Genomic DNA, 27,888 nt, shown 5'->3' on the forward strand with positions numbered 1-27,888 from the left:
TCGTAACGATACACCTCTTAATATCAATATTAAGGACTCAAACTTGCACAATAATTTTTTTTGGTCATCAGGAATAATATTTTTACAGTATCGAAAAAAAAAAAAAATAATCGATTTTTTTGGCCCAGTCTATTGTGTATGCTTATTCTTTACAGCACTATCGAGAAAAAAATCATAACAAAAATGTATACCCCAATAATTATTTTCTTTATACTTCGAATAGAACTTGAAATTAATATTTTTATAATAAGGAACTTCGTCCCTATCTGGTGTCCCACGACACCACGCAATTTTTTTAAGGAAAATAATTGATTTATTTTTTTATACATTGCTATGAAATAAAAAGTATAATTTATTCATTTTCAATAATTAAGTTTAATTCTTGGAACACTTCCATCCTAAAGTACTCCTCCATTGGTCGAAGAATGATACCTGCAACAGTTTGTAAAATTTTAATTGACATTCTTAATATTTGTAATTTAAAATTATATCGTTTTATTAATGTCATTAACGACATAATATTTATTGATTATTTAGTGAAGATTTACCTCCTATTTCGAAAATTTCTTCCTCGTCGTCTGTTCTACCGTTCATATTATTCAAATGTTCTTGTAGATATGTTGGTGTTAGAAAATAACTAGCATAAGCTAGGAAATTCGGAATATCTAAAATGTTGCTATCATATAGTAGCCAAGCATTTGTAATCGCTTCATCTCTTTTTAAGCTCTCGCTCCGGGGATGACGTATAACTGGTTCACCACTTAATAATGATAGGAGCTCTAGGTGAGTTACAGCCTTTAAATCTCTCAACTTCTCTGCAACTACAAACATTTTTTATTTCATATTTTTATTTTTTAAATGTAAATTTTTCTTTCTTTTCAGTAATTAATCGGTTGAAAAATATAATATCAAAAAAAAAAAAAAAATTACAATTGATATTTTATTTTTCAAATTATTAAAATTTCTATAACTCGGAAACTATGGACTTTAACGACTTGACTCATAAGACTTTTTTTTAAGAGATTAAAATTTCCTATAAAATTTCTATTAACATTTTTAGTGTACTTTCATTGGTTTACGTTCTGGAAGCCAATAAAGGTCAATTTCATAAGAAAAGAGACTTCCGCAACGGACACAAGTGAAACAGCTGGAATTACAGCTAAGTAACTATGGGCACTTTTGAAGAACACAAAATGCCCTATAATTTGCGACCAAAACCTCGTCGATATCATAAAATGCAGCTGAGTATTAGAAAGTTAAAAAAAAAGTAATTTAATTTACGTGTAATTTAAATGGGAAATCTTTGAAATCAAATGTAACAGGGTAAAATAGATTCCCATGACTATTTATCAATATCAAAAATTGGATTTGTCCACGGTCGATAACGGGTCCTAATTATAACCCGGTTTAGTAAATTAAGTGATTCGACATGTCACCGGGTGTCGCTAATCAGTGAGACCCGAACATCCGTCCCTCTCTTTGACTAATTAAGTTAGTAGGGATGAGTTTTCCGGGGGTAAATCAAAGAGACCCGAATCGAAGAGTTATAAGGGAGTGAAGTGCCAAAAATCGAGAGAGTCAGTCGGACGACTGAAGGCGATGGACGCCTAAGTGAAGACAAGAGTTAGTGAACGACAAAAGTGATCAGACACATTGTAATACAAGGTAATTATCCAAGTCTACGTCCGCTTCACGTGGAACAAGGCGATACATTTTATAATTTAACATCTTGATTACCAGGCTCTCCAGAGGCCATTCGCTTAAGTAATTATATAACATTCTAATGCCTACTGATCATTGACAGATTTCAATCAATCATAACTTAATAATTATCTCCATTGGCGTAAAGAGGCATAAATTAAGAAGCGAGAAGTTATTGAAGCAACGGAAAAACCTGGAAAATTTGGATATACCAACATCAGCTACTGAACCGCATCCGACGGCAGGATAACCGCAGAATCCATCAAGTGTTGCTGAAATTATATTTGGAGGTAAATTATAATTAATTAAGGCCTCTGATTAATTCATTAATCTGGCTAATTAATTATAATATATTACTTAATATCTTTCCGTTGATCTCGCGTAACGAAACGGATAGTTCAGGCTCACTAGCCGTTCAATCTCGCGTTCTCGTAAGTTCCATCGCGTCTCGTTTGGTCATCATTTAGTGTTCGAACTCTATAATAATTATTCAAGGCTCCACAGCCAGAATAAAATAAAGTTATCGCGTAAATAATCCGGTAATTAAAATTATTAATTTATAAATTTATTCCAGGCTCTCCAGCCGTTATAAATTAATCTATTAATTTATCTTGAGATTAATACAGGCTGGAATTTATTCTGTCAGCCGCATTAATTCTAAAATTCATAAATTTAATCGATTTACTCAATTAACGTCAATAAAAATCGGGATCCGCGTGACGCCAATTCACCGGCCCGAAATTCTAGTCAACCCGAAATCAAATTCTAGTCATTACGTGATTATTAAATTAATTTTAAGTTAATTAAAATATCTAAAAACTAAATAAAAGATACTAGAGTTTGGGTAAATTAAATTGTGAGTAAAGTTGATAACGGATTATTTTGAATGTGAAATAAATTTAATTGTGAAAATTATCAGTGAAACATTTAGGAATTGAAAGTTATAAATGAATAATAATTGTGGTAAATTAATCAGAGAAAATGATGAGTGGAAATTTATAAGTGGTAAAATGAATTAATTTATAAATTACATTAAACAAAAATAAATTAATTGATTGGAAATACAGTAAATTATAGTATGAGAAAATTTTGAGTATTGAAAATAAGGAATTGTAAAATTTTAAGTGGAAAAAGTTACTGAGTATTGTTAAAATTAGAGTCAATTAATTTGTAGAGTCAAGTTAGAGTAAAGAAACTGTGTCTGTGATGTAAGTCCGGTGGACAAAGATTAAGTTAGGTTTAAGATATGTCCGGTGGACACTAGGAAATAAGAATTGCGGGTTAACGTCCTGTGGACGGTTTTTTAAATTAGAAATTAAGGAAAATAAGGTTTAACGTCCGGTGGACGGTTTTTTAAAGAGAGAGTGTGTGTGTTACGTCCGGGAGACGCTTAAAATACGTGTGTGTGTGGGAGTGTGGAAACGTCCAGGGGACGATATTTAGTTTGTCATAAGTTTAGTTTGTCATAATCACAGTTTGTCATAAGATTATTAATTGTCATTAAGGGAAAATAAATAATCAGCAAGGTGCTTAAGGTTATTAAAATTAAAAGTAAAGTTTAAATAAATTTATTTCAGCCTGTTCACTATTCCTCTCCTCTCTCACAAAATATAAAATTTACGAACGACCCTGAGCATATAAAATAATTACATTAACATCCGGTTCTGGAAGGCCGAGTTCATCTTCCAGTGGCGCCCTAATATTCGACTATAATACTTAGGTGCGACCAGACTTGGCAAGCTAATCACTCTGTCATACAAATGGTAAGTACATACACTGTTAAAAATTTTTGTAAAATTACAATACATTTACAAAGTAATGGTATGGTAAAAATACAAACCACACTGAGAGAAAAATCTAGTAAATCTAACTATAAAATGACAGTTAAATAGCGCTTTAACTATTTTTTCGGAGTTACTACAACACCAATAGATAGTTATTATAAATATCTCTAAGTAGTTATGTTAAATATTTTTTAGTTCAATTAACTATATAAATAGTTAATGTAACTGATTTTTAAACTTGTATTCAATTAAGAATTTTTAATTTTTTAAACTGAACTTAGGTAGTTAATTCATCTATAACTTTTTCATTAAAGCAAACAAAAATATTAAGTATCATTACAATGTTTTTTAGTTAATTCAATTAATATTTTTTAGTCAAATCCATTAAATAAATGATTTTTTTTTGTTCAAATATACCATTCACATGGTTTTAATTATTAAGTAGAGACTCTATAGAGTTTTGATTAGAATTAATTTTTTTTTGAAAGTTCAAGTTAAATTTTAAAGATAAATTATTTATTGAACCATTAATAATAAATATTAATGTTTTGATGTAATATAGGATAAACTATAATACAATCCAACAATGTAATTGTCACTTTGTCAAATGACAGAGTTGTACTGATGCCGAAATTGTTTTTAACTTTGGAATTTAACAGTTCTGAGATATATATCTTGCCAGGAACACTACACAGCGGCTGGGCGCGATCTCGTGGCGATCATCGAACTACTCCCGCTACTGCTGTCTGGTACCGGTGACTTTCCTCTCCTCCATACATATGTTTTCTCTCAAGAAATTTTTCTCTTGGTTTAAGCAATTTTATTTAGATATTAACTCGTGTTTTGAACATTTTAATTTTTTTATGATTATTTGCCTTAAACGCAAAATTTAAACATAAATTACACATATACACGCTTGACGGAGGAAAAATTTCTAATTCACACCGCTTAAATTTAATACAATACTTAGTGTAATTTTCACACCACAATTTTTACACAGACATTTACACTACACCGAGTCCAATAATATTTTACAGTGTAAAGAAACTAAAATTTGAAAGAGGCATTTAGGTTTTGATAACGTACAAATGAAGAACCTTATTAGCTAAAGGAAAAACTTTTGTCAGCTATTAATATTGATCCTAGATGTTTTTTAAAATTGTCCGATATTTTGGCGAATTATAACTACATCGAAAAAAGTAAACTCGAATCAAGTAAAAATGTTCTTGATTCAAGAAAACTTTTTTTTTTAACGATTCGGAACATCAAAATTTTCTTGCACCAAGTAAATAATTATCTTATAATTTTTATCTTAACTCAAAATTTTTTTTCTCAAGTCAACATATTTTTATGCTTAAATCGAAAATTTTTGTACGACAGTTCGGTTTAAGTATTCCAATTTATCTTAAATAATTGATATAAATATGTATTTCTATTTTCAAAATATTTTTAACAACTGAAGTTTTCTAAAAAAATTAAGATAACAAATTTTTTGGAAAACAAAATTCTTTGAAAAATAACTTTTTTAGAAAAAAATAATTTTGCAAAAGAAAATATGTTTGAGAAAAAGTTTTTGATAAAAACTTTTTGGCGATTTAAAAACATTTATTTACTCAATCATTAGGTTTTGAAAAAAAATTAAAAATCCATTTCCTGCATTCATTTAACTCAATTACAGTAACTTCAAAATTTTAGTTCCATTAACTAGATTTATATTTATTACAACTATTTTATATTAACTTTAAATCAGCAGTTATAATAAAAACAATTTTTTTTTACATACACTAAAAAAATTAAGTTATAATTAATTTTAAAATTCATATACTATCAACTAAATTTTTTTATTTAAAACAACAATTTTCGGAGACTGAAAAATTTTAGTTGCTTTAATTAATTTTTTTTTAGTTTGAGCAACTACCCAGTAAACACATTGACGTAAATTTGACGTCAGAGTGACGTTACGCTATGTCATCATATACGTAAGATATAAGTCACGAATGAGTCAGGTGTGACTCATTATTTCCCACTTTTTTACGTAAGATTATGATGTAAAACTAATGACGTATGCATGATGTAAATGTGATGTCTGTGTGACCTTCTATGACGTCAATATGACATATGGGTGATGTCAAAATTATCAATTCGGAAAAAAAAATTTGAAAAAGAAAAAAATAAAATGAAATACCGAATTTTTGATTTGATTATTACCGCGCGAACGCATTGTGAATTCTGAAACAAGATTAGATAACGTTAAATGATGAAAAAATCCTGCGCGTCTGCTGGGTTCGAGCACGGCTCCTCTTGGCTGGTAGTCCTGAACGTTGCTCACTGGTCCACATCACGAGAGTTCAAATCTCGGGCTTAATTGATGTATTTAAAGTGAAATGCCGGAAAGGACATAGTTACCAAGTTTTCGTGATGGATTTTTACAAAATTTAAAAAACTCCATCAACTTATGTGAAATTTTATAGAAGCAATATTTGTCGACCTCGATGATAATTGTATAAAATTTCATTAAGTTTCATCAAATTTTTTAATTTTTTGTTGTGATGTGAAATTTAAAAAATCTTGAATAAAATTTTGCGAAACATTAAATAATTTCACAAAATCGTATGAAATGCAATCGATTGAAAAATTGTGATACTAAACTTTAAAATCATAATAGCAAAAGAGTTCAAACTGTCGTTACATTTTCTTTGTCATCCTAAATGATATATTCGATATATCATTTAAAAAAATAAAGTTAATTTTTTTATGCTCACGCTAATGGTTTAATCTAAAACGTCTGAATGATCTATTATCGAGTTTATTGATTACTTTGACCCCAAAAATGTTCGACGTTTAGTTGTTATTTTTACACATTTACACATGTTTGAAAATTCATTCTATGATTGTTTTATTTCAATAGATAGATGATAAAAAACTATGACTCGGACATTACATCAGCATTGCGTGAAATACTGACTTGTCACTGATGTAAAGATATGATTTAAGAGTGACATCCACATTACGTATAACCGTGACTTTGCTACTGACATAAATGTATGATTTTAAAATTACGTCATTATAATATACGGATAATGACTTTATTACTACATAACAATGTGATGTAGATTCTATGTCAAACGTACTTAATACATAAGTCATAACTGTGACATAGTACAAGAGTCATGCTTACATCAATATGATGTCACAAGCTTTACATCATATTGAAGTCATGTAGAACGTCAGATTGACATCAAATTTACATCAGATGTCGTGACATTGCTATGACCTACGTATGACGTCAAAATAAGGTCATGTGTTCACTGGGTAAATCTGATCTGATTTCATTGATATGAAACTTATAAATATTTAGATATATATATATATATATATATATATATATATATATATATATCTATATATAACCAGATTAAAAGAAACGATGCGAAACGATTTGCAATGTTAAATGCATATAACCCAGTGAACACATGACCTTATTTTGACGTCATACGTAAGTCATAGCAGCATAGCTTTTATGTCAGTAGCAAAGTCACGGTTATACGTAATATTGGATGTCACTCTTAAATCATATCTTTACATCAGTTACAAGTCAGTATTTTACGCAATGCTGATGTAATTTCCGAGTCATAGTTTTTTATCATTTATTTATTGAAATAAAACAATCATAGAATGAATTTTCAAATATGTGTAAATGTGTAAAAATAACAACTAAACGTCAAACATTTTTGGGGTCAAAGTAATCGATAAACTCGATAATAGATCATTCAGACGTTTTAGATTAAAACATTAGCGAGAGCTTAAAAAAATTAACTTTACTTTTTTAAATGGTATATCGAAAATATCATTTAGGATGACAAAGAAAATGTAACGACAGTTTGAACTCTTTTGCTATTATGATTTTAAAGTTTAGTATCACAATTTTTCAATCGATTAAATTTCATACGATTTTGTGAAATTATTTAATGTTTCGCAAAATTTTATATAAGATTTTTTAAATTTCACATCACAACAAAAGATTGAAAAAATTTGATGAAACTTGATGAAATTTTATACAATTATCATTAAGGCCGAAAATATTGCTTCTATAAAATTTCACATAAGTTGATGGAGTTTTTTAAATTTTGTAAAAATCCATCACGAAAACTTGTTAACTATGTCCTTTCCGGCATTTCACTCTAAATACATCAATTAAGCACGAGATTTGAACTCTCGTGATGTGGACCAGTGAGCAACGTTCAGAACTACCAGCCAAGAGGAGTTGTGTTCGAACCCAGCAGACGCCCAGGATTTTTTCATCATTTAACGTTATCTAATCTTGTTTCAAAATTCACAATGCGATCACGCAGTAATAATCAAATCCAAAATTCGGTATTTCATTTTATTTTTTTCTTTTTCAAAATATTTTTTCCGAATTGATAATTTTGACATCACCCATATGTCATATTGACGTCATAGAAGGTCACACAGACATCACATTTACATCATGCATACGTCATTAGTTTTACATCATAATCTTACGTAAAATAGTGTGAAATAATGAGTCACACCTGATTCACTCGTGACTTATATCTTACGTAAATAATAACATAGCGTAACGTCACTCTGACGTCAAATTTACGTCAATGTGTTTACTGGGTATGAAGGGCGATTCAAAAGTATTCAATGTATTCAAAAGCATTAAAAAGTATTTAAAATTTTTTTTTTTCTAATCGTTTCAATCGTTTCTTTTAATAAGGGTATATATATATATATGTATATCTATATATATATATATATAAATATATATATTATAACGCAAAAATTATACGCTAATCTTTGCGCTACAACTTCGTTCTCTGTCCTTAGCCTCCAGTCTCGATACTAATAGGGCGCCAGGTAATTTTTATCACTGGAATCACCAAACCAGTAAATTACGAAAATTTTTTAATAATTTTTGATCTGTGGAATTATTTCCTAAACCACGCATAAATGAGGTGGATAATTTTTGATCTGTGGAATTATCACCAAAACCACGCAGAAATAAAAACTTAAACTTAGCAAAACAAGACAGAGACTGGAGCACTAAAAACAGAGTTACGGTATGCCGTGGTGTCGCTCAGTGTGTAGGTTTATGGAGAGAGGGAGTGGTCCGGGTTAAATCATCCCAAACTCGTGTAAATTATTAAATGATTTGCAATTTTTATTTAACAATAAAATAAATCAAATACTAGAACATAATACAAATAACCTTACTCTCTATAACAAAATACTGAATCCGGAAAACACAACGATCCGGTAAATCCGGACGGCAACTTGGCATCTAAATGATGCGCGTCAAAACCTTATAACTAAATTAATTAAAATAATTAATTAAAAATAAATTAAATAACTGGAGCCAGCCGATACTCAGATAGCATTCGGTGAACGGGAACCATAATCCAAATTCATTACTCTAGATATTTCCTTTAGCAAAATCGTACGACTAACGTACCTGAATCTCATTTTGACGTTAATTAGGCAATAATTACCTTACTGACTAACATATTCTCTATAATTATTTTATAAAAAAAATAATATTAACGATAGATCGCGAACATGACTCTAAACTGTAACTACTTTCTCATAATTTTCACAGATCTTACATCTTTTCTTTAACTAAAACCGCAGCATAATAACTCAAGATTCTAACTCGAACTCGATTAATTATTTATAATAATTACCTCATACCTGATTACTGATGAATAAAATATCAAGTAACGTCTCACACTCTTTAAAATAATACTCCTGTAGCAATAACTCCAACCTGTAGCTTTCTGAAGCATCACTCCTGACACGTCTGCTCGCTTCGAGCGACCAGAGTCGAATCCCATACTGTACTCCCCAAACCAAAAACATCATCGCCATCTATACCGGCTCTCTATACTTTACTCCATAACTCCAACTCGATATTGAGTATGGATATCCCAATGTGTGCGCTCTCCTGGACTTGGCTTCGGTGAGATCGCAGACTAAAATTCTTAAATTTAAGTGACCAACGGTTACCCTCAGCAGCACACTGGTCAAAGCTGTCCACTGAGGCCTACCAACAAAACCCAAAACTCCAAAAATGACCAGAAATAGCGGCTTCCACAGCGATAGTGGTCACTGAACCATCGCTGAGTCCTGCCAATCATAATAACAATAACCTGATCTCATATTCCTAATCCATAGTCCTTATTTTGGAGCGCTAGCATTTCAGCTAGACCTCTGCGCTCCACATGGAAGTCTCATAGGGTCAGGCAAGTATCCTGACATCAGATACAACCGGGTGGCAATTACTTGAGCCCCATTCCACGGTTGCTCCGACTTTTCCACACACTCAATAAACCAAAAACTGAAAATTCCAAAACTCAAACTTTATCTTTTACCAGACTCTAATCTCAACCCATATTCCACAATAAATTTTTCATATAAATTTTCTGTAGCCCAACGTTACTCCATATTTTATTCTTAGACTATATTTCGATCACCAAAAAAAACTGTATAAAAATCGCAATTTACTGTAGCTAAATTCTGAATCTTGAGTTACCATGCTCGGTTATGCCCCAAAATCAGTTGGTGCTTGTGACGTCAACTCAATCCAAGCCTCGTCCAAAAAAATAACGTCACAACTCGCCTCTCCCTCGGGAAGGTTTCTTGATACACTGGAACCTCCTTCTCTTGGATCTTGACCATCATCTTATCTCCAGTACTCGTCCGACACCTGTTTCAACCATACCGCTATCACTGATGACCTGAAACGTACTGTAACACTCGTCTCCCTGTCCTTGAGCTAAATATTTCTAGTAATTAGATTTTTATTGAATGAGCTGTAACCGTTATTATCAATAAACTCTGTAGTTGTCTAAGTCCGTGAGTACCCGTCACTTTATTAGATCTTTATTTAATGAGCTGTAACCGTTATTATTAATAAACTCTGTAACTTAAATCTTCTGAGACCTAACTGTATGTACGACGCTGTACGAGGTACCTGTTTTATAATTTTTTTTTTTTTCTGTATTCGGCTAAACTGTAACATACGCCATTCTCTGTAATGAAATGTTATTTAGGGGTTGTAAATAAATAATTTAAATATTGGCTGAAAACTGGAACAAAACTTTATTATTATCAACAGTACAGTTAATATTTAATTCATGAAATAAATACTGGTTATGTATTAACTCTACTGTCTAATACTGTATCCGTTCGAGGTTGGTTCCCAGGGAATTCCCCATCTTTGTACTGTATCCAGGGTGCTCCTTTTTACTGCTGTCCCCCTGTACGCCGTTGGTCTTGGCGTCTCATCTTTCTCAGCTTCTCTCTGGGGATGTTACCTCCATATTCTCGCTGATATGGACCCATAGCCTTCCAGGCTTCCCCACAATGTGGACATGTACGAGCGGTCTTCCCTGCTCTCCCACACATCTGACAGAAGGGCTGTTGTCGAGCTTCTGGGCATTTGCTGTATGGATGCCCCTCTCGATGGCAGTTCCAGCATTTTCTGGGCTCCCCACGCCAAGTGAACGGTCTCTCCTTCTCCGGAGCTCCTGCTGCTGCTGATAGTAGTGGAGTGGCGTGGCTGTCTCCTTGTTGTCGGGCTTTCTGTATCCGTTCCTGGACTGATGGCCGATGTCCCGGACTTGGTTGTCCTGTGACTGCAGGCCCAGGCTCTTCGTTCCCTGTCTTTCGGGAGCGATACGTACTTGGTGGTACTGTTGACGGTTTCTCCATGGTTTTAGTTGGCTCTGATCCTCTAGCGTTTCCCACAGGTGTTGAACTCGCTCCAGACTTCTCCCCTGACTGCTCCCAGTTGGGTCTGCGGATGGGCATCCACCTTGATGGTTTGGGGGTGGTGCCCGTTGGTCCTGGGACTGAGTCATTGCTTGACGACACATCTGGGTTAAGTATTATCTCCACACCTTCCATGGGGATTGGTGAACTTCCCCTGACTTCGGGTTCGGTTTGCGTTGCTGCGTCAGACCTGGCCGGTTCAGCTTGACACCCTACGTCCTCGCTTCTTCCGACATCACGAATGTCACCTCCGGATCGCCGGAAGCGATGGTCGGCCAACTCCTGAAGGGGACATCTCGATTCTCCCCGATGACTCATCCGGAGTGCCATGTGACCCAGCGCTTTGAACAGTCCTGGTTTATAATAATCCAGCCATCTGAGGTGCTTTGCATATGGTCGAATGGGATCCCAGAGCCAGTCTTCGCTTAACTTCGCCGGGAGTTCTCCCGGTAAGCCATCATACAGGCTGTCCGTCTCCTCTTCCTCTCCACTAGATAATGACTCATATTCTGTCCTGAAACCTGGATCCGCCTGCTGGTCCTGCAGTTCATTTTCAGAGGAGGCTGGCGGCAAACTTTCTCCATCAGTCATCCCTGTACCCACATCTGCTCCTGTTTCTCCACCGTCATCTGCTGATAGATCGATGAGCAGGAACTCCTCGAACTCGTCCATCGCCTTCTCAGCGCTGCTCTTCGGTTCTGACATTCCAGGGAATGGCTTCTTCCCCAACAAAAATCTGTAACATATAATTATTAGACTGTAACTTCACTGTAACTAGTAGACCACCTTTCGTTTTAAGCAGACAGTATCTAGTTAAGAAAGATCAGAAGAAAGAAAATGAATGGTTTAGTTCGCATGCAGATAAGGCTTAAGATGCTGGATCGTAAATTTTCCGATCACTTTGTCTGTCAGGTCGCTCAACTCATACATTGTACTTGAGATTTTCCTGGAGATCCTGAAAGGACCGTGAAATCGATCTGCCAATTTAGCTGACACATTCTTCGGACCGCTGGATAAGGAAAATTGTTTTTTCCATACTAGGTCCCCTCTTTGAAATTCCCGATCTCGATGTTTTTGATTGTAGTAATGTGCTTGTTTCTGGAATGCTGTGTCCAACGCGTGGACGATACTTTTTCTCAATTGGTCCAGTTGTCTCATTCTTGTTTGCCACTCCAGTATTGGGCGGTGTACCAGTTCTGGATCTTCGTCTCGTAGTGGATCTGTACCCGTCAGCTCTCTTCCGAGATTCAAGAAAGCTGGGCTAGCTTGAACGGAACTATGGAACGCTGTATTGTGGGCAAATCGGAACTGTGTGATATGCTGGTCCCACTCGCGATGATTATCGTTGATAAAGGCGGTCATCATTGTCTTCAGTACCCGATTTACGCGTTCAACTGGATCTGCCTGTGGGTGGTAGGGTGGTGTCGTCATGTGACGAAGCCCTACCCGGTCTACCAGCGACCTGATATCCTTATTAACAAATTCTGTACCATTGTCCGTCAGGAGGACTTGTGGTTTGCCCCATCTCCAAATGACGAGATCTTCTAGAGCTTCACTAATATTTGCGCCTGTAGCCCGTCTTAGTGGTCGTACCTCGATCCACTTTGTATACAAATCCTGTATCACGAGTAAATACGCAAAGCCTTTTAAACTCTTTGGTAGTGGTCCCATGATGTCGGCAGCGATTATCGACCACGGTTCCTCGACTTTCTTCTTCCCCATAAAGCCAGTTGGTGGTGCTTGTTCTACTTTTGTCCGCTGGCATACTTGGCAATATCTCACGTATTTAACTACATCCTGGAACATATTTGGCCAGTAGTAATTAATGGCCACACGCCTAAAAGTCTTGTCGACCCCTAAATGACCGGCTTCCGGTGTCGAGTGACATTCTGTCATGGCCCTCTGGTGAAATCTCTTTCTCAGAACTAACTTCCAGGCGTTCAAGTCTTCCAACTCTGCATCGATAAGATTCGCGGGCTTATGAAAATATAACCTCTCGTCTTCGCTACGCCAGTTTGGAAATCTAGCTGGTGCTCGCTGGACTTCTCTCAATCTCCTGTCATACCAGCGGTCTATATCCTCCTCTATTACTCCTAAAACTTCGTCTGGGTTCTCTGGAATCCTCGATAGCGCATCTGGTACGTGGTGTAAAGCACCTTTACGGTGTATAATCGTAAATTGATACTCCATTAGTTCTAGAGCCCATCTTGCAAGCCTACCCGTCGGATTCTTCAGATTATGTAACCAGCGTAGACTGCTATGATCTGTAATCACTGTGAATTGATAGCCTTCCAAGTAACACCGGAATTTGCGAATGGACCAAATAACGGCGAGGCACTCCTGTTCAGTGACGGTGTATTTCCGTTCAGCGTCAGTTAGTGAGCGGCTAGCGTATGCGATGACGCGTTCCCGGTTGTCCATAATCTGGGTCAAGGCGGCCCCCAATCCTACTGAACTCGCATCTGTTTGTAATGTAAACTGTAACTTAAAATCTGGACATGCCAGGACTGGAGCGGAGGTGAGGTGTCTCTTCAGGGTAGTCATGGCTATCTCCTGTTCTGTATTCCATTCCCAGAGCTGTTTCTTTTTCAGCAACTTAGTGAGTGGTGCGGCGATGGTAGCGAAATCGGGAATGAATCGTCGGTACCACGACGCCATCCCCAAAAACCTTCTCAGCTGTTTGATGTTGCGAGGTGCTGGAAACTCTCGAACTGCTGAAGTCTTCTCTGGGTCAATTTGTAACCCCTCGGAGTTGACTATAAATCCTAGGTAGCGGACTTCCGAGCAACAGAATTCACTTTTTTCTCGGTTAATTGTTAGACCAGCCTCCAGTAACTTTAGCAAAACTTTCTGTAGCCATTTTAGATGTTCCTCGTATGTCTCCGTCACGATAATAATATCGTCAAGATATACGAATACATACGGGTACATCTCGGGACTGACCAGCCGGTCAATCATGCGCTGAAACGTAGCTGGAGCATTAGTCAGGCCAAAAGGCATTCTTTTAAACTGGAACAGTCCGCGACCGGGTACTACAAAAGCCGTTTTTGGTTTTGCTCGTTCGGTGAGTGGTATCTGAAAATAAGCTTGACTTAAATCAAGGGTGGTAATATATCTCGCTCGTCTTAGCTGATCCAGTATGGCTGTCATGTTTGGTATCGGGTATGCGTCTTTTATCGTGACTGCGTTTAACCTCCGATAGTCGATACAGAAACGCCACTTCCCGTTCGGCTTCCGCACCATAACTACTGGACTTGACCACTCACTATGTGACACTTCGATGATGTCCTCATCCAGCATCTTGTCCACTTCTTTCCAGATGATTTCCAGCAGTATTGGGGTCACATTATACGGCTTCTGCTTTACTGGTGGATTATCCCCTACATCGATGTCGTGCTCGGCCAACCTGGTTACTCCGATCGTCCCAGATGGTGGTATGATTTTATCTAGGAATTTCTGTAACTTCTCTTTCTGATCTGTTGTGAGGGTCTGAATTCCACAACAGATGGTTGCACACGATGAATTCACCCCCTCAGTAAACTGGAACTTATCTTCTGGTTGTGTGCGGATATACCAACTATTAACTGAGAAGTCAATGACCATCTCACAGCTCTTGAGGAAGTCAAGGCCTAGTATGCACGGTTGTGATAATGATGGCATCCAGAACAGTTGTACTGTAACAAAAATTTTCTGTAACTGAACCCTCGCGACTGTGATTTTTCGCACCCGTTGCACGTCGCCATTCGCGAGTATTACTCGGCGTGTTGACTCTGTATTGACTGGCAGTCCTAGTCGGGTGACTAAGTCGATTCCCTCCAATCCGATGAATGATCTTGAGGCACCTGAGTCCACTAATGCCTTCAACGGTTGGTTTGCTATGTAGATTGTAACGTGGAAGGCCGCGACTGTTTCATAATTATCCGGTGTGTGGTTCTGCTGTAACTGAAAACTGTAATATATCTCCTGAGGCAGCGGCGTCCCTTCGCCCGAGTAATCAACCACTTCGGTGAAGTCGACCTCGCTCGCGAAAATGTCTTCCTGGCTTCCCTCAGGCTCTATGTCTTTACGGACCGGTCGTCGCAGAGTTTTAACCGACCCTATCTCGCCCTCTAGTGAACTTCGAGCCGGTTTTAAGTTCACTGTTTTCCATTCCCCGGGTTACAAAATGGACACGTTGCGATTGTCACTCCTGAGGCTCGACATTTAAAACAAAAACGTCGTCGGGGTTCAGGGCAAGTCCTATGGCGGTGTCCCGTCTTATCGCAATTCCAGCAGCGGTATTCTCCCGGGGTCCCCATGGCGTCCGGGGGTACAATTGTCGCCTCCTTTCTGTCTGGGACGAGACTCGTAGCTAGTGGCTCTAATAGCTTACCTGTTTTATCAGGGTCTGCTTCCGACACATGTTTACTCTTTTTGCTCGTGACCCGGTTATTCTTTTTATCCAACCTACTCCCTTTTTTCCCGATCTGGAGTGCAGCCAGACTGTCGCTTAGGAGATCGTCATCTGATGGCGCGCTCTCGGTTTCCGTATCCTCATCCTCCTGGGCCATCCTCAAATATACCTTCTGACTCGGACGCGGGTTCTGACGACGAGGCTCGTCAAGGCGATAGCTTTTTTCATTGGCCTGTAACGTTGATTTCTTCATATGATACGCGAACGAGGGACACATAGAATTCCGTGGTAGCGGTGGGGGACGGTAGTTAGCCGCCCGCTGGAGAACTCTTTCTTGGCGGATAGCTCGACCCTCTAGATCATCCATTGACCGGCAATCCGGTACTGCAATAACTAGTTGGAACGCGGGCAACATATTACGATGTGCATATCTGACGCGCTCGACCTCTGTCCACGGTGGGTCGGTACGGGAGAATAACCCGTTCATACACGCAATGTACTGGCTGACAGGCTCATCTTTAGCTTGTGTGCGATTAGAAATTTCCTCTCGCAACGACATTTGATAATCTGGATCCGCGAATCTGTATCTCATGGCCGTCTTTACGTCGAGCCATGTCCTGAAATTATGTAGACGACCCCTATACCACGTGAGCGCTGCGTCCCGCAGAGAGAAGGGGAGTGCTTTGAGCAAATCCTCGTCTCTCACTGTAATCATAGCGAGTCCTTCATCCATGCGCATGATAAAATTCTCCACATCTTCATCGCTTCCCCCACCATATTGAACTTGCCACTTGTGCATTATGGTTAACAGCGTAGCGGCTCGCACGGGCGCTGGGGCTCGTAGATCATAGTCGACCCCTTCTTCGTCCGGAAATTCATAATCTTGTGGAGGGGGTTGCACTCTATGCCGCGCGTTTCGGTCTACATTCACTCGGCGGTCTACCACATCGTTGTTTCTGTCGAAGGTTTGACTATAGCGATTTCTTTTCGGTATAGCGCCTGTTCTGTTTGGCGGCCCGTTTCCGCCGTTACCATTCCCTGCCGGTCCTGACGCGCCCGCTCCGTCGTCCATGCCATTTCTCGGGATGTTTATAGGTAGGGTGAACGTGTACGGAGGTAGGTTCTCCTCTTCCCGCAAATCAAAACGCTCCTCAGAACCATCACCCTGACTACCACCCTCTGCCATTGCTCTGACGAACCGTATTTTAGATCACGAAACTCAAAATTTTATAAATAATGTGGATAATGCCGAATAAAATAAAAAAATTATAAGGAAGTAACAGTGGAGTCTTGAGAAAAGCGAATGCAAAAAAAAGTATTGACGGAAAGATAAAAAAATAAAAAAAAGTAAGAAAAATAATAATAATAAAAAAAAAATATAGACTTACAATTTGTGTACAGACCTGCTGGATTGTTAAATATTTTACTCTCGGCCTACCTCGTTCACTAATTAAATACTGTAACCAACCTAGAAGAACTCACTCACTAGATGCTGTGATAATTGATTGCGTAGCCACGCGATTCACTGTAGCTGTTATAATATGAATCCCACTCGCGTGGGTTGTGTTCAAATTAATTAATTTATTCACTAAATTAATTAATAACGTCTCTTTACTGTAACTTTAGTTTGTTACCAAACTCTTTATCAATTCTAACCTGTATAATGGATCGCACTTGCGTGAACCACTACGTCGGATAGAACAACGGGTTTTATTAATTGTAAATTAAACAAATAATTTATCCGATTATTAGTGAATTAATGTCACTATTTAATTAATAAATTCGCTGTATTAATTGTAGAAAGTCGGTGTAGATAAACGCAATAAAGCACAATTAAATTTTGATGAATTTTTAGAAGCTTGTAGACACGTCTAACACGCACGAAAAATTACCAAAGAATGGTGGACTCTGGGTGACTCTGTCGGGTGGTGGTGAGGAGTTCGTGGTACCCCCAATTATTCTCCTTATGTGATCTGTAATTGGTTATCGGTTACTAACCCGGCGTCTTAGCCAATAAGGACTCTCAGAGGCCCTAGTGCCCGCTACTAGTGTTACCCCTTCCGGGGCAAGTGTGGCTGCCTGACGCTTCCCCGCCGACTTCGGAAGTTGGCGAGAGCGGTCTCGCTCTCGTTCTCCCTGGCTGTAACGGCACGCGTCGATGTCTTCAACTCTGCCCCTCATCCATGGGGGGCGAGAGGTTTGCATGCCAACACTGTAACCTATGGACATGGTAGCGTCTTAATCCTCTGTAACTCGAGTGCGTAACAAAGACTCTTTGTGATTCCTCGAACTGTAGGTAAACATTTTCATCGGCATTCTCCAGCGGATTATCCGAGTGTACTACAATGAGATTTTTTTTTTTTTTTTTGTGTCTACACTCGGCGCCGTGAGCGATGACCGAATCGTTTATTTATGATTGTCTCTTCGAGACTTTTCGATGTACAGAATATATTCTGTAAATAATATATTTAGTAAAGTAAAAATGAAATAATATTTTCACGTTCGTGATTCTGATGACCTCTAAAGCTTAGACCAAAAAAAAAGAACAAAAGTTAAAAATGAACTGGAGTTTATAATTTTGTTTGTACAACTAATAACGACTAATATTCTGTAGCATGAAGGATTATGAATTCTTTTCTTTATAATTCCTTAATAAAAAAAATAATCAAATTACTCAAATACCAAAATCGGGAATTTTCAAACGAAAGATCTGAAACTAAAAAATTGCAAATAAATTCACACGAGGGTGGGTGAGTTCAGGCTCTTTGATTTGATTGTCCTTTTGCTTTGTGGGCCCCACGTTGGGCGCCATTTTTATAACGCAAAAATTATACGCTAATCTTTGCGCTACAACTTCGTTCTCTGTCCTTAGCCTCCAGTCTCGATACTAATAGGGCGCCAGGTAATTTTTATCACTGGAATCACCAAACCAGTAAATTACGAAAATTTTTTAATAATTTTTGATCTGTGGAATTATTTCCTAAACCACGCATAAATGAGGTGGATAATTTTTGATCTGTGGAATTATCACCAAAACCACGCAGAAATAAAAACTTAAACTTAGCAAAACAAGACAGAGACTGGAGCACTAAAAACAGAGTTACGGTATGCCGTGGTGTCGCTCAGTGTGTAGGTTTATGGAGAGAGGGAGTGGTCCGGGTTAAATCATCCCAAACTCGTGTAAATTATTAAATGATTTGCAATTTTTATTTAACAATAAAATAAATCAAATACTAGAACATAATACAAATAACCTTACTCTCTATAACAAAATACTGAATCCGGAAAACACAACGATCCGGTAAATCCGGACGGCAACTTGGCATCTAAATGATGCGCGTCAAAACCTTATAACTAAATTAATTAAAATAATTAATTAAAAATAAATTAAATAACTGGAGCCAGCCGATACTCAGATAGCATTCGGTGAACGGGAACCATAATCCAAATTCATTACTCTAGATATTTCCTTTAGCAAAATCGTACGACTAACGTACCTGAATCTCATTTTGACGTTAATTAGGCAATAATTACCTTACTGACTAACATATTCTCTATAATTATTTTATAAAAAAAATAATATTAACGATAGATCGCGAACATGACTCTAAACTGTAACTACTTTCTCATAATTTTCACAGATCTTACATCTTTTCTTTAACTAAAACCGCAGCATAATAACTCAAGATTCTAACTCGAACTCGATTAATTATTTATAATAATTACCTCATACCTGATTACTGATGAATAAAATATCAAGTAACGTCTCACACTCTTTAAAATAATACTCCTGTAGCAATAACTCCAACCTGTAGCTTTCTGAAGCATCACTCCTGACACGTCTGCTCGCTTCGAGCGACCAGAGTCGAATCCCATACTGTACTCCCCAAACCAAAAACATCATCGCCATCTATACCGGCTCTCTATACTTTACTCCATAACTCCAACTCGATATTGAGTATGGATATCCCAATGTGTGCGCTCTCCTGGACTTGGCTTCGGTGAGATCGCAGACTAAAATTCTTAAATTTAAGTGACCAACGGTTACCCTCAGCAGCACACTGGTCAAAGCTGTCCACTGAGGCCTACCAACAAAACCCAAAACTCCAAAAATGACCAGAAATAGCGGCTTCCACAGCGATAGTGGTCACTGAACCATCGCTGAGTCCTGCCAATCATAATAACAATAACCTGATCTCATATTCCTAATCCATAGTCCTTATTTTGGAGCGCTAGCATTTCAGCTAGACCTCTGCGCTCCACATGGAAGTCTCATAGGGTCAGGCAAGTATCCTGACATCAGATACAACCGGGTGGCAATTACTTGAGCCCCATTCCACGGTTGCTCCGACTTTTCCACACACTCAATAAACCAAAAACTGAAAATTCCAAAACTCAAACTTTATCTTTTACCAGACTCTAATCTCAACCCATATTCCACAATAAATTTTTCATATAAATTTTCTGTAGCCCAACGTTACTCCATATTTTATTCTTAGACTATATTTCGATCACCAAAAAAAACTGTATAAAAATCGCAATTTACTGTAGCTAAATTCTGAATCTTGAGTTACCATGCTCGGTTATGCCCCAAAATCAGTTGGTGCTTGTGACGTCAACTCAATCCAAGCCTCGTCCAAAAAAATAACGTCACAATATATATATATATATATATATATATATATATATATATATATATATATATATATATATATATATAATATATAAATATATATATATATATATATATTAAATAATATGACAATTTTTTAATATAAATGTTATTAAATTTTTATTCTGTCAACTATCAATCAAACTTAAATCCCCAATACTTAAAAAATGTTCAAAGGTTTCGGCAGCAATTTAAAAGTATAAAGTATCAATTTGATTATTTGAGTTAAGTAATGCCATAAACGTTTCTTAATTGTAAGTGAATAACAGTCTAGAGGATCAGACTCCAAACCATCGATAACCAAAGTTAAGTAGCACCAGCGTGGGACATTAATTGGACGGGTGACCTCGTAGTAAAATAATAGTCAATGGTTAATAATTTTTTTTTTTAATTAATTTTAACCGACATTGATATTGATGAAGACAATAAATCCTAATTAAACAACTTAATTAATAATTTACAGATATTCTAAATGAGATTCTAAAAATGACTATATTCGTTCATGCATGGTTATGTACAATCATATATGATCATGTATAAACAGATCAAATTATGTATGATCAGACCTGGCCAATTTTTGTATCTGATTATACATAGACAATTATGCATGATCATATATGAGTAGACAAAATCTTTTTTCATCGGGTTGTCCTTCTAAATATTGTTAATTATTTATTACGAAAGAATATTGTGAATTCTGAATATGTGTTGATATGAAGATTAGAAAATCAATGTTTTTGACGAGGTTATAATTCGTCATTCTGAATTATGAACCATCATTATTTTTTACGTTCGTAACTGTGATTTTCTAAAGTTGGTATACTTCTGAAATTTATACTTTTGACAGTTTGCCTGCAAGCCCCTCGAGTCATTGCTGATCTTACTGTTATGTTGGAACGAAATCACTATAAAATCTAGAAACTATAGATTTCATGCCTTGAAGTTGGTACTTATTTATACGACAGAATTACACAATTCGCTCCCATCTAAAAGCATTGAGTGAACGGCCCCTGATAGTCAGTAAATAAAGAGCAAGTTTTATCGCTATAACAAAGACATGTATATAAATTATTAGTGCATGTTAAAAATGTTTCATAAAATGAGTCGCGTACTACCTTTTGTTATTACTCGTAATATCTGAGTTAAATGATTAGTGCCATCAATGTAGTAGAGTGAAAATAAAATTGAACTATATCTCTAAAATTTATAAAAAGTTATCACAATTGCATAGTCTCGCATAAGTTTGTAAACAAAGAATGGCTGCCGAACCTCGTGTAAGTAGTAATAAAGCAAAACCACTTGTGCCGCTTTTTCCCAAGGCCGCAGATTGTGTTTATACAAGTTGTTATTGGTAAATATAATTATTTAAATTGTCAATTTGAACCTAACAATAAAACTATTCAGTAATTTTATATTAAATTTATATATGTCTACAAGTAAACATTTTAATGTATACTGTTGAATTTAGTTCAATGAATTATGATAACGGTGTGGATATTGCGGCAGATCTTAAAGTGGATCGATACATTACAGGAGAATGGATCCGACTATATGAAAGAAAAAAAAGTGGAGCTACAAAAAGATTCCATGCCTTTGTTTGTAATAAGCTGATAATTAAATAATTATATATTGTTTGTTTAATTTAGGCTCATAAATACATATTAATTTGAGGTTTTAAATTATTGTTATGTCAATTGATAAATTCATACAAAAGATTTTATACACTATATCAGTACATGAATATATCCAATCAAAAAACAGAATCTCTGTATAAAATCGCGCCAAGTACACGTTTAAAATTGTTTACAAGTTAAAAAAAACTTTTTTTTACAAAAAACAAAAATCAAATCAAAAAAATACCAAGTACCTAGTTTGATTCAAAATCATGGAGAACGTTTTCATCAAATTTAAAATAAAATTTCAACATACTTGGTGCTCGTTACTGAATTTGTTCAAGCAAAATTAATTTATAGAATTGATTTCGCATACAAATTAATTTCCGATAAAATTGAAAGATATTCTTTTTTTTTTTATTTTACACTTTATAGGCACACCAAGTACTACCCGGTCGGCAAAAAGTTATCATAAAGATCTCATAAACATAACAATTTTTGGATCTGATAACTTTAAGACTCATCTTAAAGATAACATAAAAACATCAGAAAGATATCTAATGCGCCACCTACCGACATCTTTTAGATCTCTTCGAAAAGGTATCAGAAAGATAACATTTTTTTATTGTCTAAAAGATATCGGATCAATGATATAATAAAGTTATCTCTAATTAGATATGATTTTGAGGTTATTAATAATAATTGATATTTAAAAATTTTTTGGTTTTTATTGGTGACTATTTATAAGAAAGTAATTTATTCGAAATTATATAATAATTTAAATATAATTAATAATAATAATTTAGTTCTGATAATCATACTCATAACCCTGGTTAAAAAAGTAAATTAAAAAGGATTGAAAAAGCAAACATATTTAATACTACTTAATACTCGCCAATACTCTTAATTGTCCGGAGAATTAAGATCGAATATAAACCGAATCCTTATTAATTCTCCTTTATCTAGCGGAAAAAATATTATCATTTTGGGATTAAAAAAAATAAAAAAGGATAAAATATTTGTTATCCTAACTTATCCTTTTTAATTCTAAAATAATATTCAATTTCTGTTCTCGCGGAAGATTCAAAAGAACAAACGAGGATTCGAAAATGTTTAATTCTAACTAATTCTTTTTAATTCTAAAATAATATTGCTATTTCTGTTCTCGCGGAAGATTCAAGAGAACAAAAGAGGATTCGAAAAAAATTAATTCTAACTAATTCTTTTTAATTCTAAAATAATATTGCTATTTTTGTTCTCACGGTAGATTCAAGAGAATAAAAAAGGATTCAAAAAGTTTAATTCTAACTAATTCTTTCTAATTCTAAAATATTAATCGATTTCTGTTCTCGCGGAGGATTCAATAGGATAAAAGAGGATTTGAAAAAGTTTAATTATAACTAATTCTTTTTAATTCTAAAATAATATTAAATTTCTGTTCTCGCGGAGGATTCAAGAGTATAAAAGAGGATTCGAAAAAAATTAATTCTAACTAATTCTTTTCAATTCTAAAATAATATTAAATTTCTGTTCTCGCGGAGGATTCAAGAGAACAAAAGAGGATTCGAAAAAAATTAATTCTAACTAATTCTTTTTAATTCTAAAATAATATTAAATTTCTGTTCTCGCGGAGGATTCAAGAGAATAAACGAGGATTTGAAAAAGTTTAATTATAACTAATTCTTTTTAATTCTAAAATAATGTTTCAATTTCTGTTCTCCCCGAGAATCCGAGAGAATAAAAGAGGATTCGAAAAAGTTTAATTCTACCTTATTTTTTCTAATTTCAAAGTCATGTTGCAATTCCTGTTCTCGCTGAGAAGTCGAGAGAATTGTAACCATAACAAAAAAAATTATTTTTCTTTTAAATATAAAATAACAAAATAATAATGAATAGTAATTATTTATTTATTAATATTTTATTTTGGGAAAGAAAAGAAATAATAATTTTATACGTGAAATTTTATTTTCTTTTCTGGAGAAATTTTTGGAAAAAAAAGTAATTAAAAGAGAAAAAGGCAACGGGAAAAAAATGTAAGAGTAAACGTCAGACGCTCGCTGACCGACAATATGGCGGGAGAGAGTTATTGAGCGAAAGATAGTTCCGCGCTCACCGCTAGAGCGTGCGGGCTTCTTGGATATGGACACTTATAGTAGAAGTGTGAAAAGCAAATGCAGCGGACGTTATCGTCAGTAAGCACTCCACTGCTACCAAGTGAACTTTACGTAGCCAGTGATCGGCAAAAAAAAAATTATCTATTTTTATTAACTAATTTTTTTGCAAATTAGTAATTATTCACAGAGCAATTACTAGTTATTCGAAAATAGAAAATTATTTCAGAGTACCCAGTGAACACATGACCTTATTTTGACGTCATATGTAGGTCATAGCAATGCCACGGCATCTGATGTAAATTTGATGTCAATCTGACGTTCTACATGATTTTAATATGATGTAAAGCTTGTGACATCATATTGATGTAAGCATGACTCTTGTATGACGTCATAGTTATGACTTATGTATTACGTACGTTTGACATAAAACCTACATCACATTGTTACGTAGTAATAAAGTCATTATCGTATATCATAATGACGTAATTTTAAAATCATACATTTATGTCAGTAGCAAAGTCACGGTTATACGTAATATGGATGTCACTCTTAAATCATATCTTTACATCAGTGACAAGTCAGTATTTCACGAAATGCTGATGTAATTTCTGAGTCATAGTTTTTTATCATCTATTTATTGAAATAAAACAATCATAGAATGAATTTTCAAATATGTGTCAATGTGTAAAAATAACAACTAAACGTCGAACATTTTCGGGGTCAAAGTAATCGATACACTCGATAATAGATTATTCAGACGTTTTAGATTAAAACATTAGCGTGAGCATAAAAAAATTAACTTTATTTTTTTAAATGATATATATCGAAAATATCATTTAGGATGACAAAGAAAATGTAACGACAGTTTGAACTCTTTTGATATTATGATTCTAAAGTTTAAGTATCACAATTTTTCAATCGATTAAATTTCATACGATTTTGTGGAATTATTTAATGTTTCGCAAAATTTTATATAAGATTTTTTAAATTTCACATCACAACAAAAAATTAAAAAATTTGATGAAACTTAATGAAATTTTATACAATTATCATCGAGGTCGACAAATATTGCTTCTATAAAATTTCACATAAGTTGATGGAGTTTTTTAAATTTTGTAAAAATCCATCACGAAAACTTATGAACTGTCTTTTCCGGCATTTCACTCTAAACACATCAATTAAGCACGAGATTTGAACTCTCGTGACGTGGACCAGTGAGCAACGTTCAGGACTACCAGCCAAGAGTAGCCGTGTTCGAACCCAGGAGATGCCCAGGATTTTTTCATCATTTAACGTTATTTAATCTTGTTTCAGAATTCACAATGCGTTCGCGCGATAATAATCAAATAAAAAATTCGGTATTTCGTTTTTTTTTTTTTTTTCAAAAATATATTTTCCGAATTGATAATTTTGACATCACCTATATGTCATATTGACGTCATAAAATGTCACACAGACATCACATTTACGTCATGTATACGTCATTAGTTTTACATCATAATCTTACGTAAAAAAGTGGGAAATAATGAGTCACACTTGACTCATTCGTGACTTATATCTTACGTAAATGATGACTTAGCGTAACGTCACTCTGACGTCAAATTTATGTCAATGTGTTTACTGGGTAATTACTAATTTTTGCCAATAATAAACAATCAGGTCGAAGATAATTCTAATTTTTCAGAAAATAAATAATTAGCAAAGAAAAACTACTAATTTTTTTAATAATAAAAATTATCGGAAAAATATTCCTAATTTTTGAGAGAATAAATAATTAGCTGAATAAAATCACTAATTTTTCGGAAAATAAGAAATTAGCAGAAAGAAATTACTAATTTTTCAAATAATAAAAAATTAGCGGAAAAATATTCCTAATTTTTGAGAGAATAAAAAATTAGCAGATAAAAATCATTAATTTTTTAAGAAATAAAAAATTAACCAGAAAAAGTTACTAATTTTCCAAATATTGATTAAAAATAACGAAAAATGTTTTTGTTGAGAACAAGTTTAAAATAGTAGTATAGAGCTATACAAGTAAAATATAGACTATTATACTTCTTTGTAAAAAATGTACAAAAATTACTTGACTTGATTATTTCATCAAACTTGATTTGATAATTTACTTGCCTAAAAGAAAAAAAAATTTGTTTTTCTATTTACTAACAGTTCAACTCTACGACGATAATTTTTTTTTTCATAAATAAGTGTTTTTAAAGCATAAACTTATAAATATTTCTTGATAGAGAATTTTTAAGATAATAATTATTTTCTTCTCAAATTAATTAAAAAAATGAATTAAGTCATTTGAAAAAAATATATTAGTCGCACTTGTTGTTATTAATATTTTAACTGCTCAACTCATAATTCTAGTTCAAAATAATAATAGTTCACAAAATTCAAGACCAAAAAATATTGATTCAGTTTTGTCCTGAAATCACTCTGTTCTTAGAAAAAAAATCATTTAAGTAGAAATCCCAAAATTTTGGTAGACAGAAAATGAAACTTGAAATTTTTTTAGAATCAGTCAATTAATTTTTATGATTAATTGGGATTGAAAAAAATTATGCTACATAAAATTCTGGATCAAAAGTTATTGATGCCATTTGTGAGAAAATTGCTCATTTATTAAAAAACAAAATCATTTAAGTAGAAATACCAACTCTTTGACTTGTTACCAAGTCTAGTGACAATTCGGAATAAATTAAACCGGTGTAAGCAACTACGATTTCAATACTGCCATAAGCTTGTACCAGGTTTGTTGAAAGCTCTAGACAATCGCTTTGGAAATATATACAATGTCATCGATGAAGGAAAAACCAGTGCTGTTGCTGCAGGTTGTCATCCAAAGTTTAAGCTGAATTGGTTGGCATCACTGAGTTCGCGAGCTCAAGCCAATGCAATGGAAGCTATAAAGGAAGCTTTAAAAAGCAGTTCTGATCAGCCCGTCGATGATGACACTTTTTCTGAAGAAGCTGATGATTTCTTCGTTTTCACTAGTTATTCCGAGAGTGTCCCAGAAGAAAATAGTATAAATTTTCAAACGCTTGGTTCATCAGATTCCGAAACAATGTACCGAAAATTTCTTGCTCATAAAAGCAATGATATTAAAATATTGGAGCTTTATCCTATTGTGAAGCAAGTTTTTCTAAAATTTAATACACCAGTACCTTCGTCTGCACCGGTAGAACGACTATTTAGCTATGTTACTATGTTTAACCTACCGAAATTTAATAAATTGACGGATCAAAATTTCGAATTGCGTGTAGTCATGAAATGTAATGCCAGTGCTGCCAAAAAGGTCGTAATTAGAAATTTCATTTGTATTTCTTGATAAATAATTGTTGTTTTTTTTTTAATTTTAAATTAATTTAGACAAGTTATTTGAGATGAAAATAAAATCTATTTGTTCTACGAACTAATCTATAAAATTATAATATGTTTTTTTTATTGTAAGCCTCTAAATATATTTAAAATAGTATTTTGATTGATATAATGGTACTTTTTACTTAGTGTGATAAAAGCATTTGAGTTTTAAATAAAATAAAAATTACAATTTTAAAATAAAGATTATTGAAGCTATGATGAGCGATATTTGAATTTTTCAAGTAATTATCTCTATTTAAAATTGTAATTATTATGATAAGTAAAAATAACTATCTAGACAGTAATAAATGTATTAACAAATTATTTTTTTACTAATCATCGGGATTTTTTTTATGGATTGTGAGTTTTTATTTGAATTTTTAAGATAGCAAATTTTTAATTATGGTTGCAATAACTATTTGATTATGAGCTGCATTTTTCTCCGTGTAATTAT

At 34.5% G+C, this 27,888-nt stretch overlaps 2 protein-coding genes across 7 annotated transcripts in view; one reads left to right on the plus strand and one right to left on the minus strand.

The window, feature by feature from the left end:
- Positions 1-276: 276 nt before the first annotated feature.
- Positions 277-27,888, minus strand: part of LOC130670144 (uncharacterized) — a 91,877-nt gene continuing 64,265 nt past the window's right edge. Inside the window, exons 1-3 of one of the 5 annotated variants that reach the window (XR_008990316.1) lie at positions 1,282-1,316; positions 549-815; positions 277-432 (exon numbers count right to left, since the gene is read on the minus strand). Coding sequence is in view for 1 of the 5 variants with exons in the window: in XM_057473364.1 (XP_057329347.1) it covers positions 353-432; positions 549-831 (363 nt within the window). In the remaining 4 variants the exon portion in view is untranslated. Of the gene's footprint in view, positions 433-548; positions 881-930; positions 1,205-1,281; positions 1,317-27,888 lie in introns of those variants that run through there. The other 4 variants (XR_008990315.1, XR_008990314.1, XR_008990317.1 and 1 more) reach the window with 4 other exon arrangements.
- The window catches only part of LOC130670140 (protein N-terminal glutamine amidohydrolase), a 77,714-nt gene continuing 71,129 nt past the window's right edge, over positions 21,304-27,888 (plus strand). The window contains exon 1 of one of the 2 annotated variants that reach the window (XM_057473358.1): positions 21,304-21,695. In XM_057473358.1, the coding sequence (XP_057329341.1) occupies positions 21,601-21,695 (95 nt within the window). In that variant the 5' untranslated portion in view covers positions 21,304-21,600. The remainder of the gene's footprint in view (positions 21,696-27,888) is intronic. The other variant, XM_057473357.1, reaches the window with a different exon arrangement.

This window comes from Microplitis mediator, chromosome 6 (assembly GCF_029852145.1).
Source record: "Microplitis mediator isolate UGA2020A chromosome 6, iyMicMedi2.1, whole genome shotgun sequence".
Taxonomy (NCBI): domain Eukaryota; kingdom Metazoa; phylum Arthropoda; class Insecta; order Hymenoptera; family Braconidae; genus Microplitis; species Microplitis mediator.